The following is a 16,809-nucleotide window of genomic DNA, read 5'->3' as shown; positions in this document are numbered from 1 at the left end:
TTCCGAGCGCCTGCAGTTGTCGTTTGCTAGGTGCTGGGCAGTGGCGGATAAGGTGCTGTGCACTCTACTACAGTAGTCTGGCGCCCTCACTTCCAATCTCAAAGCGCTCACAACAATTATATAGTTAGGTGTAAAAATTCGTGTGCGAATGTATACCTCATTCCGTACATTCCGCACGCTCATATGTACTATTGTTCCTGAGCGGTTCAGTCCTGCGGCTATTATTATTTTCTTCTCGTTTGGTGTCAAACAGCTCGGAGCGGTCCTTCCCAATTTTGATGGAGCTGGTGATATTGCTCAATGTAATTTTACAGTTTCGAGAGGTGCCAAATTCAGACATCGCGGCTAGAGGCAACTCCTTTTAGTACTATAAAAAGCGACTTTGAAGTCAACAAATATATGGTGAGTATCGATCCTTTCTCGCGGTTCTTTTCCAAGATTTGGCGTATTGTGCACACCTGGTCTATGGTGAATCTGGACCTGGTTTAAAGCCACACATATAAGCCCAATCTTTTCGTTGACGGAAGACTTCAGTCTTTCACACAATACGCTCGATGAGACCTTGTAACCAATGCTTAGAAGGCTGATCCCGCTGTAGTTGGCGCGAATACCGGCGCCGCGTTTCTTGTTGAATAGTTATATAAGAATAGTTTGACATTTTCGGAACTTGCCCAAAAACTTGGTTCCAGTGCTGTTTGTATATTTGTTCTTTCTTCTCTCTTAAGCGTTTCTCTGATGATGAACGGATCTATTTTATATAAAGGATAAGAACCTTTCTGTGTTGTTTCTGCAGCCTTCCTGTCATATATGCCTGCATCTTTGTTTCTTTCTATGCCCTTATGGTTCGGAACTCAGAGGNCTTGATTAGTTTTGGCCGGAAACTTGGATATGCGTAAAGAAAGTGATGAATTATTTGATCCCCGCCTTTATCTGAACAACTTCTGCAAATAAAGCTTGTTAAGTTATGCCAACGTTGGTACTGCAGATAAAATAATGCAAGGACCACCGATCCGTTGCCAATATCCTTTATTGAATTGTGACTATTTGTGAATAACCCGGTTCATTCGATAGCAAAAATCCAGGTTATTCGATATCCGCAAAATCAATATTAAAAAAAAACTGTCAAAGAATATGTAAAAAAAAGTAAGTGCGCCTGGGCCACACTAGAGAAGTGACGTTACGTATCTATTTTGTTTCATAACCCATATACATACATCTGCTCAAAATCGATAAATAGTCGATAACAAAATCGGTAAATAATCTATAAAAATCGATAAGAAATCGATACAAAATCTATAACAAAATCGATAATAAAATCGATAAAATACCGACAACAAAATCGATTCAATAAAAATTTCGATAGCAAAATCGATATTAATGTTGGTAGCAAAATCGAAAAAAATATCGATAGCAAAATCGATAACAAATTCGATAACAAAATCGATAAAAATATCGATAAAAAATCGATAACAATGTGTTATCCTTAAACTTTTGCTGGCAAGTTTTTGTTAAATTAATAACATAATTGGTAGCAAAATCGATTAGAAAATCGATAAAAACACGATAACAAAACGACTAAATAATCGATAACAAAAATCGTTTAGAAAATCGATAAAAAAATCGATAACAGAGTGTAATCCTTAAACTTTTCCTAGCAAGTTTTTGCTAAATTAATAACATACATTCAAGAAGCACTTGTTCCGTCCCAACGGTTTTCTGTGTGAACGCAGCCCTATAAATTTTACAAGTAAGATATAATTCCTAAACGTTAGCATCCAATGTTTTCAGGCAACTATGTATACTCATTGATGCCCTACTTGCCCTTTTAGTTGAAATTCTCCTTTAGAGTATTTTCCAAGAATAATTTTCTCAAATTATTTATAGGAAAGCATCACCATTAATTACGCCATTGCAACATTCATTTGGGAGACTACCACTACCCGTCTCACTTTCAAACGAGTGCAACAAATGAGTTGCTACGAGTGGGTGTCAAAACTGTCAAATACAATGGCAGGCGTGAATGTATTTAGCAAAACAGCTCCACGCAAAGTGACAGCCAAAGGGGGTCAACAACAGCATTTGTCAAATTTAACTTTTCATAAACAATCTGTGCTGAGAGAAAATGATTTTGAGTTATGGCAACACAGAATGTACATACAATAGATGAAGAGGCAAGGCCAGAGTGTAGATACAATTCAGTGGTGAATGCTGGCTGATTTGCTTCAAAGTGTCAAAAAATTTCGAAACTCCTTTGTGTGAGATACCGGCAAATGCAACTGACTCGAAACTTCCAACACCTATGTATTTCCAGTCATTAACAACAGGTGAAGTGTACTACAGGAGGCCGGAGGCAGGAGCACCCACAAGCGTGCCAACTTTCTTTGTAACCTTACTGCTTCTTTGTACATTTAAAATGTCATTTTGTTGTCAGTCTCAGACTTGTTTAATGTCAAATTACATGAGCTACCCACTAAAACAAATAACAATAATGAGAAGAAGAAGAAGAAGAAGAGCTCATTTTGGTGCTGAGGCCAAATCAGGTTGTTGAAAAACAATGCGTTGCAAATTGCCTACCAACTACCGAGAGCGGCGATGTTAGCACCAAGTAGAAGAGAACAGCAGAGGCCTACTGGCACCCCAATGCGGGCAAACATTAATTTTCATTTCATTTAGCTAAAGCTTCGCGCGCACATATCAAATGCTTAAACTTTGTTTTAAAACTCTTAAATGGAAATAATTATTTCTGTTCTCGTTGATGCCAAGACATTGTTGTTGCTGTTGTTGTTGTTGTTGTTGTTGCGGCATTACCATCTATTTAACTGTTGTTGGCACTTTAATTGTTGTTGTCGCCTTGGCAAAGTGGTGATAATTTGCGCTTTGTTCAAATGAATGTCTGTCTGCCAACCTGACCTGGCTGAGGTACTTCATCGCCCCTCCCGAGCCCCCTTCAGCATGCCGCGCATAGCCATCTACGCTTACACACATTTATTTAACACTGCTTTTATGCATTTTGTCACTTTGCTTTCGCCTTCATTTGTTTTAATTCCGCCCCCCTACTCCATTCATCTTGTACAAAGACCTGTAGTCTTATTAGCGAAAGTTCTTTGCCGCCTTTTGGGCGCTGTGGCCAGCCTGCTACTCATTTACTTTGCAGGCGCTCATTTGAGTGTCAGTATTTGTAGGTATGCATGCATATATTCTTCTTCTTCATGCCTTGTTTACGCTTTAATGTCTTGGCTTAAAAATGGCGACAGATTTATTTGCGAATTTCGTTTCATTCGCTTGCTTGCGCTGCCGATGTGGGCCTCCAACCACCCACGTTCTCTTCTTCCATTCGTTCTCTTTATTCCATTACTTTGTTTGTTACGCACTCCTTGTCGTCGTCGACAGTTGTCTTTAGCGTTGTATAATTAAAAAAGTTTCATTTCATTTCATTTCAATTTTGGTGTTGTTCTTGTCGTTTGGTTTCTTGCTTCGTTTATGCTCATTTGTTCGGTGCTGGTGGTTTTGTGTTTTTTGTTTAGTTGGTTTGGTCGCTGTTAGGTCTTCTTGTCTTTGGTCAATGTCGCGCTTAATGTGTACATTTTAGGGTTCGGTTAATTTAATATTATTACTCTAGAGATGTTCGTGAAATGTGGTTGCGTAGTCGATAAAGTTGAAAGTTATTTAAATATATGTTACATAATCTGAAAATTTTGTCATACACATTAATTGTTACTTTACAGAGATAAGGTTTTGATAAATTTTTTAGTTCTCGTATCCGAGAGCCGTTTTAAGTTCAAGGTTAGGTCAGACCGCGGGCTTGACTAATAGTGTCCTCCCATTGCCAGGACTTGTTTGCTGCAAGGCAAAGCTTCAGGGGCCCGAATGGGTGAAAACACCTTGCTGTTGACTCTGCGTGAGTAAGTACATATATCGTCTTGTAGGCTTAACTTTCTGAACGAGGGCACTCTGTCTAACCCCACGGTGGAATAGTAAATTTGATAATCGAAATTCCTAAGTGAGAGGCCGCTCCCGTACAAGTGTAAAAAAAGGATTGGCTGAAATTTTTCACATGCAATTCTCAACTGCCATGTAATAAAACTTTCCTAAGTTATAATTTAATGGCAGTTAAAAGTATGCTCGGCTTAGTCTGATGCATCGTCCGGACTATGCTTCCCGATCTTTTCGCGGATGGTAATAGTTGATTACCAGTGACCACAGTGCGTACCCACTACTTTTTGGTCCAATAGATATTGTTTTGTGCATACATGTAGACATACTAGGCTCGAGAGAAAATTACGTGATATGTCAGTCGTATAAGTCGAATGGAATAAGGGGTACGTTCACGTATGTGATAATCCGAAAAGTGTATTTTTTACGTGACGAGTAACACGATATCGTACCTATGTGATGATTCGAGATCAGGTCTCCCCTCTCACTGAGTTATTCAATGACCATACTAAATAGCCCTCTATGCTGAAATGTCTGGTGAAATTCGTTGTATACCGGATTCGTTGTGACCCAAACTCCAAACGCTACCGTCTAAATACACCATACAGCCGTTACTTCCATCAAGTTTTTGTTGAGAGGTGGTTTGGGCATTAGGTCCTACTACTGAATAAACGGAAAGTACGCTCATGCACAAATATGACTTGTTTTCTCGTTCGTGCTATTGAGACATACAGCATGCCGTGCAGAACAAGCTAGGTTCATAAAATGACTTATGGATATTTTTGAAGTATATCCTAGCAGACTTTTTAGTGGAATTTTTTCTTAGCTGTATAGGCTTTCGTTTGGCCTTTGGAGACTTCGGAGAACAAAGAGAAATGCAAAGCATCCAAAAAAGTGCCGATTACGAAAATGCATGCCTTGCTCGCCACTCCACTATGCACTTAGACCTAGTAAACTTGTGTTTTTCGTACAGAAAACAGTGGCCAGAGTGAGCGTGATACAGCGCAGATGCCCACTAGTACACTTGCTATTCCTAGCTGCTCTGGTAATCTTATTAACTTGTGAAGACAGGAACGGCAGGGCAGGTTTTAAGGTCTCAACTATTTTCCTTAATGCTATTTTAGATCCTTTCCATGCCCACTCGTTTGACGGAATATCACTGTGTTTTGCTGAAGTGCTTGTAAGGATCTTGGGTTTCCCTCAATACATACCGAGTTTTTATGACAGCCTATCTGCCAACAGCGAAGTCGACTTTAGATGGAGCTAGGCCGATCAAGCCGCCAGATTTGCAGCCATGTCAATTGCATTTATCTCAGCCTGGAAGACGCGGCGGTAATATAGGTGCCTGTAGAGGTTTCTCAAAGCTAATTTTTGAGATAAGATACCTGTTCCAATGTCCATTTGGTCTCCATCTGAGAAGATCGCGATTTCGTTATTGTATAGGATGATATTATGTTCCCAGTCAACTCTTTCGGGAAAACGGATTTCAAAGTGGCAGTCGACATCAATTCCCGTGAGCTTATAATCGCAGCTTCTTTAAGCACACAAACTCTGTTCAGAATGGAAGCTGGCCCTTGCAAGTTGTTCCGAGCCTCTTGAATACCCTATGTCGTCGAACGCATTTAGTACTTTTCACTTTTCATAGGTATACAGTCCAGGAATGTTTCTGTTCAGAAATAAATACTGCCATCTCAAATAACTACTGATAAATACTTGCTCAACACTCCCAACAACCACGTGCATGGATCCAACTTTGCGATAAGCAAGTTGAGCCTTGCCTAAATTTTCGGAAGTGATCTGCAGATTCAGTAATTTTTTCATCACCTTGAGAAGAATCTAAGAGTGGCTGGTGGGTTGGAAATATTTGGCGGTGTTTTAGACCCTCTTCACTGATTCAGGAATTAATACAACTCTTACCCCCTCCGTGGCTTTGATATATACATATTTAGCTAAGGAGGAGATAAGCGCTGTAAATAGTCGTTAGCCAGTCAGTTATTCTTCATTGTGCCATGTATAGTACGATTCCAACCGAACCGCCCGAGGATTTAAAGGGTTGTAAGGATCTATTAGTCCAAGCTACTTATCTTATCCTCAGTGGCGATTACGTAGACTGAAATGCTTTGCCTGTAAATGTTAGGGGATTCTGCTACGAGACTTTATTGACACATCCAGGAAGTGGAAGTCTATTAGAATCTATCAAAATCTTTAAGTAATTCCATTATACTTTCAGATGGTTTTGACGTACTAAAATAAACTTTCTCCAAAAGAAAAATTTAATGAATCTGAATCCTTATAACACCCCACCCAGAGAGACTTCTAACGGCTAGTAATAAAGTTAGTGCCATGCATAAATGACAAACCAGTCAGACATATCGAGATTTGAAATGAAACAATAAGTGAGTGAAATTCCCACATCGCGCCAGGAACATTGCCGAGTGGCAAGCGCCGAAGGGATGGTTGCTATGAGAACGGTTGGTAACGCGTAGCAAGGATGAACTGCAGTTTATGAATTTTTTAGATTCATATCTGTGAAGGCAATAACACACTGTGATGTTTGGAAGAGGAGTGAAGCTATATGTACCTACGTACGTACGTTCAAATGCAACGATACTAAAAGCATAACTAGCTATATATGTATATACTTATTTGCAAATTTATGGTATAAATATGTCTGCGTTGTTGGATCTATGCGAATTGTGGAGCTGCGAATATGCCAGTGCGTCTATACTTATTGCTAAATGGTTATGCATAAATTTATGTATGTGCGCGGATAGGTAGAAGTGTGTGTGTGCTAGGTTGTGAATTCCTTAGTCACACTTCAGCATTTCCGGCATTACAATTGGAATCGCAACGCGGCGTTAATGGCGAGCGGCAATAAAACCGTGTGTACGCGGGTGTATATGGGGGTGAGCAATTGTTGCCCTTTAGAAAAATCGACCAGTACCAAACTGGCGTGATTTTAGAGTATTTAGAACTTTGATTAGCTGGCGTCAGTTTTCTTATCATTGTAAGATATTGGAGAATTTAACACAGCGTTGTCTTGGGAAATAGAGATTTTGCTCTGTTGCGTATTTCATTCGAAAGTTGTGAAAAGGTGGAACTTCACTTCCACTGTTCTCGCAATCGCGATAGCCGATATGGTAGAGTAATGTTGGGCGATTAATCGCAACGACTATTAAACCCTGCGATGCTTCGATGGCTCTAGAGTCGAATAATGTAATTGCGGGGCTCCGGGCTTGATGTTTTCAAAAGAGAACTAACAGACTGGCAGCATGTAACTTATCTCCGCTATAATGCGATACGCAGAGCATTCAGAGTTGTAACAATCTAATCAGCAGGGTAAACGGATCTTCTACCTCGGAACATTTCTTAGGGCAGATTATAGATACACTCTTCTGGGTTCAGAAGCCACTCCTTGCGCTGAAAAAATTCCTTTCCAAATATTGCTCAGATAGAGTCTCTAGATTGTTATCCGCAAACATTCGTCAAACTTGTTGACTTCTGCGCGAATGAGAATATGTTTCCTAGACGATTGAGGCACCAAAACTTGGTGCTCAGACACGAGTCGATGGATAAGAAAATTCGTTCCCAAATACATCATATATGGAAGCTTTGCTCCGAACCAGTTTGGCCTTCGAAAACTCCCCTAGCGAATGTAATATTCGGAAAACGTTGGAAAGCAGGCATCATGGAACATTGTCTTGCTGTCCTTCTATACGTCAAAAATGCCTTAACTCGGCAGGGTGGCTCAAAGCTCCATAAGCGTTTCAGAATTTCAAGGTTTTTGAGCGAACTGGTGAAACAAAAGACAGAATAAGAAACGGTACCTTGACGGTAGGGGGTTTAATTGGGTTAAAGACTAACACTGACGGTTTTGGGTTAGATTATTGAACCTTACCCCTTGCAAAACTATCAAAAGATTAATCTCTTTGTTATCAGCAGTGGAACACACTTAGGCCAATCGGCATACTGAGATAGCACATGATTCATCGCAGTTGATGTTTTCTTTTTCGCTCATACATTTACGAGGCTACTAATCTGTGTAGTGGCGGTGTGTCCTCATTACCCAACGCCCAGCAATAGTATCTGCAACTTCACTAAATGAGGGAAAATGCAGGGTGGCTAGCGACTTAGATATTTTCTCAGCAAAACCTTCCTAGTAACCCAAAGAGTGAGTCGGCAAACGATGAAGAATAAGGAAACGCGCAAAGATCCGAACGTAGTTTGGCTATAAAATAAATGACACTATGATGACATGTAGACCATTTGTAGATAGGCGCATGTAATAGTTCAGACTGCAGGAAGCTTTAAATATCAAGTCCATCCCACTGCTGTAACTGTTGCTCAGAAATTAACTGGAATAATAATCAGAATTGTCCAACGAATAAATCTGGCATCTTTCCAGGAATGCGCTGCATACAATCTGGTTTTATTGCAGCTGGGTTTAAGCAAATGGAGGGACCTACAGTTTTCCGCCACATATGAACCTTAAATGGATTTTGTCAGAAGCTTTTTCATGGTAGAAATACAGTCGGGGGTTCGCCATTGCCCGCCGAAGGGCGACCGCTGTAAAAAAAAAAAAACGTTTGCTAATTTTTATGTTGCTGGGACCAGGGATCGAATCCAGGTTCTATGGATTGGAGGTACGCACCTCTAACCACTCAGCCACAATGGTTGTGGGAACATTATTATATATATTATATAACTTAAGAATTATCCCAGTTGTTCTAACTAAACTATATAACGGAACGGTGTAATCCGCGGATCCAAAAATGCAAAATACACTTGGGGATTACATAACCGAAGATGCGAAGAGGTTCACGTAGACTTAATATTAACATTTTTTTCGGATACTGAATTAATAGACCGACTACAAGTTAATGAAGGCAGCATAGTAAAAGACCGCAGTTATCTATCGCCAACTAAAATAATACATAACTTTCTAAAGCATGGCAATATATATGACTGCACTCTTCGGGGAGTCACTATTGTTTCTTATGCTGACGATTGCTCGACAATGGCGCCTGGGAATGGAATTGAGGACTTGTGCTCAAAAGTAAACGGTTATCTCGACGAGCTTTCTGGCTTCTTCACTGCAAGGAGTCTTATCCTCGGCAACTTTATTCACCACCTGGACGACGGAGGTAAGACTGCAACTGGGTATTCACGTCGATGGCAAACCAATCGGTGATAACGTTGATGGATGAACCAAACCGAGCGGGGTTCAGTAGCCGCTACAACAACTACAACAATTGCACTCTTCGGATTGCCTTCCAATCTCTGATTAGTTCGTGTATAAAGAAGAATTCTTACAAGTTCATCCAGAGTAAATTCTGCGAAGGCAATTCATCTCTCAAAAATGAGCAGAAAAGTAATGCGAAGTGGTGTATTTTGATTTTTAAGCTTTTCTCTGCAGGGTTGCAACTGTTGGTTTGCCAATGCATTGCTCGCACTAGTGTTAGTATGTGCGCGCCACAAATTGCCACAAATAAAAGGGAAATCAGCGGAATTTTGGAACATTTGAAAATTTTATGTCTTCATTTTCTTTTGCAAAAATTTCAGAATTTTATATCACCAACAGCAGCAGCAGCGTGAACGGTAGCAGCTGTGTGTGGGTGTGGACGCACGACACGCGGGACGCAGCACAGCAAATGAGGGCATGCGATTGCATGGCTGCCACATTGTCTCCTTTGCAATTTCAGTTTCCATTTCAGTATGGCAGTGAATGTATGTAGTTTTGGAAAGAAGGGGCCGGATACGGGTGGTTGCGTGTAGGTACGATGGTTTGCGAATATTTTCGCGTTTTATGTTGGGGTTAATTTAATGATTTTGCAAGTTCATTGCGCGCCGTCAAACTGCTGCAAGCGCCAAGGTAGTGTGCTAGCTACTACAAATCTGTTATTAGCTGTATGCGTTGCTTTGCAAAATTCACTAGCGGAGGCGGAGGCGGGGGGTATGTGCAAATAGAAAATCCATAAATTCATAAAATAATTGCGTTGCGCCATGCACATGAATGCGTTATGATGCTACCGAGTGCGCCCACGCTCCTCTGAATGCGTAGATAGTATTCATACATATGTATATATGTATGTAACTAGATTTGTGCATATGTTTCGCACACTCACCGCAACTTGCAACAAATGCAGGCAATTTGCATGCGAAGCGCTTTGTTTAGAATATAGCGGCGATTTTGTAGTTGCTACTATATCAGTATTCTTAGATCCATATGTGTGCGAATAGGGTGCAACACCAAAAAAATGTGGGTTTCCACCGGAATTATAAAACTTGCTATATTTTAAGACTTCGGAAAAATATTAAGATTTCCGTTAGCTGTACCGATTTGAAAATACCTCCAAAAATCTAAAAATTTTTATTCCGTTGATAAAATACTTAACCCTTAAGAACCCAAACTTGCCTGTGGACACCTTTTAAGCTTAAACGAAAATTTTATAATTTTATTTACAAAAAACTCGACTTTCGGAGGTATTTTCAAATAGGTCAGCTAACGTAAATTTTAATATTTGTTTGGAAATATTTTAGCGGATGTCGTATAAGGTAATAAATTTTCTAGTTCCAATAGAAAAGCCCCACCGATTTTGTTGTTTGGGGAGTGATGCACCCTAATGTCCTTAAATGTATGTATGTATATGTATGTACATATAATAAAAACTGTAATATAAACGCTGGGAATGCTAAAATTTTAGCGCGAAAAAGGCTATAGCTGGGATCAGGTGGCTTAGCTATGAAGGGAGCCGTGGCGGGCGTTGCTCCATGTGCGGTTATATAATTTATGGCGGCATTAGGCGGTTATTTCGCGTGCTGTAAATTTGAATGCTTACCTCTTTAGAAATATGCAATTTCGGGCATAATTTATGTAATATTATCCACGCTTTTAATTAATTTGTTCAAAGTTTTCCAAATTTCTTCTCTCTCGCAGGCAAAAGCTTCACCTTGAGCATTGTGATATCAACTAACCCCATACAGATCGCCACTTACAATAAGGCGATCAAAGTGACTGTGGACGGACCGCGCGAGCCACGCTCTAAGATACGGCATCAAGGCTTTCATCCGTTTGCCTTCGGACCACAACGTTTCGGCCCTGGTGATCCTCTGATGGGTGGACTGCCGTTCAAGTTTCCAGGTAATTCGACTAGGCATTTGAGGTTTTACCTTTTTTCAGTGGATAATCGTGGATCGACCGCTTTAGAATATATGTATGTAGTACATATTCAACTATCGAACGAAGGTTCCGGATGTAGGCACACCCTCAAATCAATTGTGGTCTTTCAACTCACCAAAGTCTTTTGAAAGACAAAAGTATTTTGTGCGACAATTGTCAATTCTACTAGGTAGGTTTATAGTTTTATAACCTATTACATTTCAGTAGGTTAAACTGCAAATTTTAAGACGCTAGAAAATTGCGGTGATTTTTAATATATTTTTTTTGCTGACGGTGCTAGGCATTTTCGTCAATATAAAAGTAATTGGCGAACATACTGTCAGCCAAACAAATTATTAAAAATCCACGCTATTTTTAGCTTCTTGAAATTACCCTTTAACCTACTAAAATTTAATTGGCTACAAAACTGCAAAAAAAGCTTGAAATTTTTGGGTGTAATTGTTAAATTTTTTTAAATTTAATAAATTTTACACGAAGTTTGAAATGTGGCTTTATGTGGTGTTGGTTATGTTATGTGTTAAACTTTTATAAAAAAAAGTATAAATAATTAATAGACAAAGAAAATAGCCAAATCTGGCCAAAATGTCACTTAATTTAATCATCTGACCCCAAGGGCATACATTTGAAGTTTGCAGAAAAAAAATATTTCACTGCTATTTTATATGACATCGCCTGAAATAAATGAAGGTACAAATAAGACGATGTATCCTCAAAAGATGACAATGTGTATCTATGTCAGTATTTGAGGCTTCTTGTACTTATAGCCACAGTCTTACCAACTGCAAGAGTTCTTGTGGCAACATTGTTAATTCGTAATATTTATGGCAACTCTCTATTTAAGGAATATTTATTACGATTTGCATTGTGGTTGCGGACTCTTATTAGAAATCCCAATTAGTATTTCGGTATCGAGTATCGAAAGCGTTGGATACTTTTTAAATCGGTACCGAGTATTGATCAATACTTAAAAGTAGCCACTCAGCACAGCACTACAAACTGTGCGACATAATAGATTAAGTCATTGCTGCGTATATTCACTGTCGTTGTTTTATGTAAAATTTTTTATAAATAGCAGACTTGCAGGCATAGAGGGTAGTCCGAATTCGTTTTTCGGGAATAATTCTATCCGAGACTATTATCAAGTATCTAGCTTCCTGCGCTAAGTAATTGACGTCGTTCAGCCATGAAAACCACTTTTAACCTGTACTTAGCATAGTTTACCACTTTGCCTATTATTTAACCTGCTGATCGACCATACAAAAGGTAGGATATGATGCTATCTGTTTTGTATCCTTCCGCGCTTAATAGCCACTATGGACCTGGTGTAGCTGCAGTTAAGAGATCTAATTGCAGCCTGACTGCCAGATGCGAATGAACGATCTGTAGATGCGAAAGTTATCAGCCACAGAGCGCCTCTTTATTGCAGTTGATTCTGTCAGAAAAACGAACACTGAGGTTTAGTGCGACTTATCCGGAGTTAATGTCCTTTCCTACTATATTTTTTAACCTAGAAAAAACAAAAAAGTTCTTCATTGACTCTGCTTCTCCGTAGGTCTATGTCGACTTTCCTTGCGTTTCTAACTGGGATTCTTATGGATGATTTGTTTTAAAACAGTGTAGAGGATTTATATAATCTATATTTCATATGTTATATATTAGATCTACTGCTGTAAAGTTCGAACTTAGTTTTGGAGCTTTGGTAGCAGTGAAATGTAGAGCTTCCGTAACAAGCATGCCAAAGGTGTATATAATTATACGGTGTTCGTCTAATTCGTAATTTTTTTAGTCTGTTAAAATGCAGAATGAGAAGGTGAAGAAATTTGTACGTTTTACTATAACACGGCGTATCTTTTAATTTGAATGTCTTGAGGTTGTTCCGAAGACTTTTTAACTGTTACACTCTTTATACCTGTATGTAGTATATCAGGTATTTATTTCATTTTTGCAAGTTGGTCGGCTTTCACTTTCAGTGCATTCTTTGATATAATCATTTTGAAGTTCATATGCCAATCAAAAGTCGATTATTCCCTTTCGCTATTCTCACTATCGGTTGTGGTATGATTGTTTATTTTCTGCGCTGAAGGATTACCACGAGTAAAAGCAACCCTAGTTGCGACTTTAAACCGTTTATTTTGTTATTGTGTTGTTAGCAAGCTTTTCAACGTACGATGCGGATAATACTGAAAGTAGCTTACTGGCTTACCTTAATACTCATAGATTCAGAGATCGTATGTATGTTTCTACCAAAGTTTGTTGTTGGAATGGGCGACGCATCAAAACTGACTGACAAAATATTGAGACTCGAATGTTAACTGAAAAATTGCTGAAGGCGTTAGCGAGTTGTTAAGTATTAAATTACCATAAAATAAACAAACAAAGCCGCTAAGTAGTCATTAAACCTTATTTGAGTCACTTAAGGCTGATTTTAGATGGATTTGGAATTGGAATTTGGCTTCAGGCTAAACTGGTGTAAAATTTTATCTCTTAATTAGTTGAATTGAATTTATCAAGGGGAGATACCTTTTGCATCAGCAGGGACAACGAAAAGCCTAAAATTATTATAATTTAGAAAGCAAAAAACTGGTCCTACCACATTGCTAGTGCAGCGTTTTCGGATACTGTACTATATGCGAAGCAAACCCTTAGCGCACATAGCCGGCAGATTGACTTGTAGTATATGATCTTACTTCCACTGCATTGCTCCATATTTGTATGCTATAGAGTATCACCGATTTTAGAACTTCGGCTAGCAGTCTTCTGCAGGCTTGTTTTGGCCCTGGGAGGTATAGCATCATTATCGCGAGGGCGCATCACACCTTTCTCGTTTTCTTGCAGACATACTCGAGATGATTCTTGAAAGTTAATCTCGCGACAATTTTACACAAAGATATCTTATCGCAGGTTTTGGGTAAATTTCACAGTACCCATGTTCCATGTCTGGTGGATCTTCCTTCCAGTGAATTGTGTGAATTGAGCCCCATTGTGTCAAGTCACTCAGACACTATCATTTTTGCGATGATTTCATTTAAATGCTTCACTGCTAAGGTAATAGCTATGCCATCAGCAAACCCCACTGTCGTTACCTCTTTCAGGAACCGCAGTCGCGGTACTCCATCGTACATCATGTTCCAAAGACGTACGTGAAGGAACTTAATACGATTGTTCTAAAATCGTGAGCGTTTTATTTAACAATCCAGCGATTAAACCGATCGTTGGCTAAATAAGCGAAACTGCAACAACAAATAAAATCAATCAAGAGAACGGTTTCGAAATAGAAAAACCCAAAAAGGAATTGGCAAAGCGAAGTTTATTCACTTCGGGATACAGTTTATGTTTGCATGAGGCTCTGGAAAAGCAAGGCATCAATGTGTACGAATACGTCTTCCACCGTGGATCTAAAGAGGCATCTACGAAGGGCTGGGAAAATAAGAGGCTGTTTGTTCAAATATGGGCATTAAAAGCGTAACTGACTCTGGCTGATATGTTGACTCATGTGGATGCTCACAAGTCAGAGATTTAGTCAGAGATAATACACTATTTAAGGAACTAAATACACAAAACAACTTAAAGAGAGACAAGAGCAAATCGAGGAGAAGAAGGACCAGATCGATGGGGAACAGGAAAATGTCGATGCTAAGCAAAATAAGAGTAAACGTCGTCCCCGTGATTTGCAGTGAAATTGTCCAGCTACTTTACCGAAGGCTCCCAATGTAAAATAAAGCGTAAAAGACGGCTACAGCAGACAATTTAAGTATTGAAGACAAATCTGCTTTATTATTTGTTACATTGATAGGAACTCACAATTACATCAGACATTACAGTAGCGAGCATAGGAAGCAGATATACCATCAGGAAGCAGATAAAACATAAACTCGTTACTCGGGGGTTTTTGGTGTCGCCGATTACGAATCCGACGTTCGAATATGGCGGAAAAGATTTAAAATTTGTTGGGATTGTGAAACTCAAAAATGTCGTTGACACCGAATTTTGAAAAACTAACATCGGATTCGTAATCAGCGACCCCAAAAACCCCCCATTAACAAGTTTCAAGCGAATGTAATTAATTTCAGAATAGTTTCGTCAGATTTGATTTTTTTGTACTTTTTTTTTTGTGAAAGTACCTAAAGTACTTTGAAGTGAAATTGTGAAAAAACTGATGCAGCTAGAAAGGTGCGGTTTATTGCATTGGAAAGAGCGGCCCGATTTTTTCTGACCGTAGGTCCCTTTTAACTTTACGTGTCACATATTTTGTTTAGTTTTCTTTGATTTTTTAATATTTATTGTCTCAAGAAAAATTTAATTTAATTTAATTTAATATTAACTTTTAAATTTTTCCTAAGAAAGAAATCGTGGTATAAACATTGCTAAAAGAAATATATATTTTTAAATTTTTAGAAAACTTATTTCTAAACGACAAATAGAATAATTCCAAAGATCCCCGTGTTAGCAGATCTTTCAACTGATCTTTTGAAAGACTGAAAACAGCTTTCAAGATAGTTGCCTTGAAAGACTTTTGTCTCTGTTTGGTGAGTTAACCGTTAACACCTTGATTCCGGCCAGTTTATTGACAAATAAATTTTGCGTACTATAACCAGCATTACTGTAATTTTTCAGCGCTTTAATATGATATTAAACCCCCTTTGGTCTAAACAAAATTGTTAACCAACGTTTCACAAGTTGTGCAGAGTGTTAAGTAACACGCACGCTAACATAAGAGTATAAACATCGTTGTTGCCTTGTTAAAGGATTAAATATTTTAATGGATTTTGTGTCGCTTAGATTTCTTATTCATCAAGGCCCGTAAACGCAAATGATTCCATATATGTTTGTATGTAAGTTCATATACTTAGGCACATTACAATGCCGTCTCACTCCAGAGCTTTCGCTACCAACTGCTCTCTTTTGTTATTTTAATCGCTGCTGTGCATTTCGCTGTTGTTTTCCTTGCTATTTGCTTTGTTATTGTATAAGTAAGCGACGTTGTTATTATTTTTGCTACTGGTTGCTCCTGTTGTTGGTGATTATGTTGATGAGTTAAGTGTATTTATGCAGTGACATCGTTTCGATGATTATTATTATTGAAGGCAGAGGAATGCGAGATGCGATAGCGACATGTACGAATAGTTGCTAGCTATGTTTAGTACACGCATACATATTCAGTATGCGTGTAGCTTTCACGACACAGTTTCTTAAAGTTGTCACGCAAGAAAGAATTTGGATTACGGAGAAGAGAAAGTGGATAGTGGGAGATCTTAAAACGAGGGTTTTCTAAAGCTATCCCTCGTATCGAATTATTCTGAAAAATACCGAAAGGGTCGGCTCCTCTTTAGGGTGCTGAGATCCGGGCGTGGAGTGACGGAGATGGCGTTGCGGTTGAAGGTCGGCGAAGGTTGCGGCGGTGGTGGCTGGATGGTTCGCTGCTACTAGGGTGACTGCCTTCTGGCGGCGATGTGGTATTCCCGCGGCGGGGAGGCTGTTTTGGCGAAGATGGGCTGTGGTGCTCCCGTGGGTTGCGGCGGCTTCCGTGCGCAAACTCACTTGGCTTTCAAACGAGGGGAGTGGGCTGGCGCGCTTACCGACACGGATTTGGCGACTCGAAATAAAAAATACCGAACTTGAACTTTAGGGTACAATTTCGTTTATTCAGTAATCTTTGTTTTTTATTAACGCAAAGGTATTTCTGGGTTGCGACCGCA

At 39.2% G+C, this 16,809-nt stretch overlaps 1 protein-coding gene across 1 annotated transcript in view; it reads left to right on the top strand.

Annotated features, from left to right (window-relative positions):
* LOC108365593 (segmentation protein Runt-like) overlaps positions 1-11,074 on the top strand; it is a gene marked incomplete at its 3' end in the record, with an annotated part of 15,839 nt that extends 4,765 nt beyond the window's left edge. Inside the window, exon 3 of the mRNA XM_017619650.1 lies at positions 10,871-11,074. Within this exon, the coding sequence (XP_017475139.1) occupies positions 10,871-11,074 (204 nt within the window). The remainder of the gene's footprint in view (positions 1-10,870) is intronic.
* Positions 11,075-16,809: the final 5,735 nt, after the last annotated feature.

This window comes from Rhagoletis zephyria, unplaced genomic scaffold, assembly GCF_001687245.7.
Source record: "Rhagoletis zephyria isolate East Lansing unplaced genomic scaffold, Rhagoletis_zephyria_1.1 Rzeph_scaffold_01922, whole genome shotgun sequence".
NCBI classification, from domain to species: domain Eukaryota; kingdom Metazoa; phylum Arthropoda; class Insecta; order Diptera; family Tephritidae; genus Rhagoletis; species Rhagoletis zephyria.
Note: the sequence above shows the minus strand (reverse complement) of the source record. Positions and strands in the feature narration are given on the sequence as shown.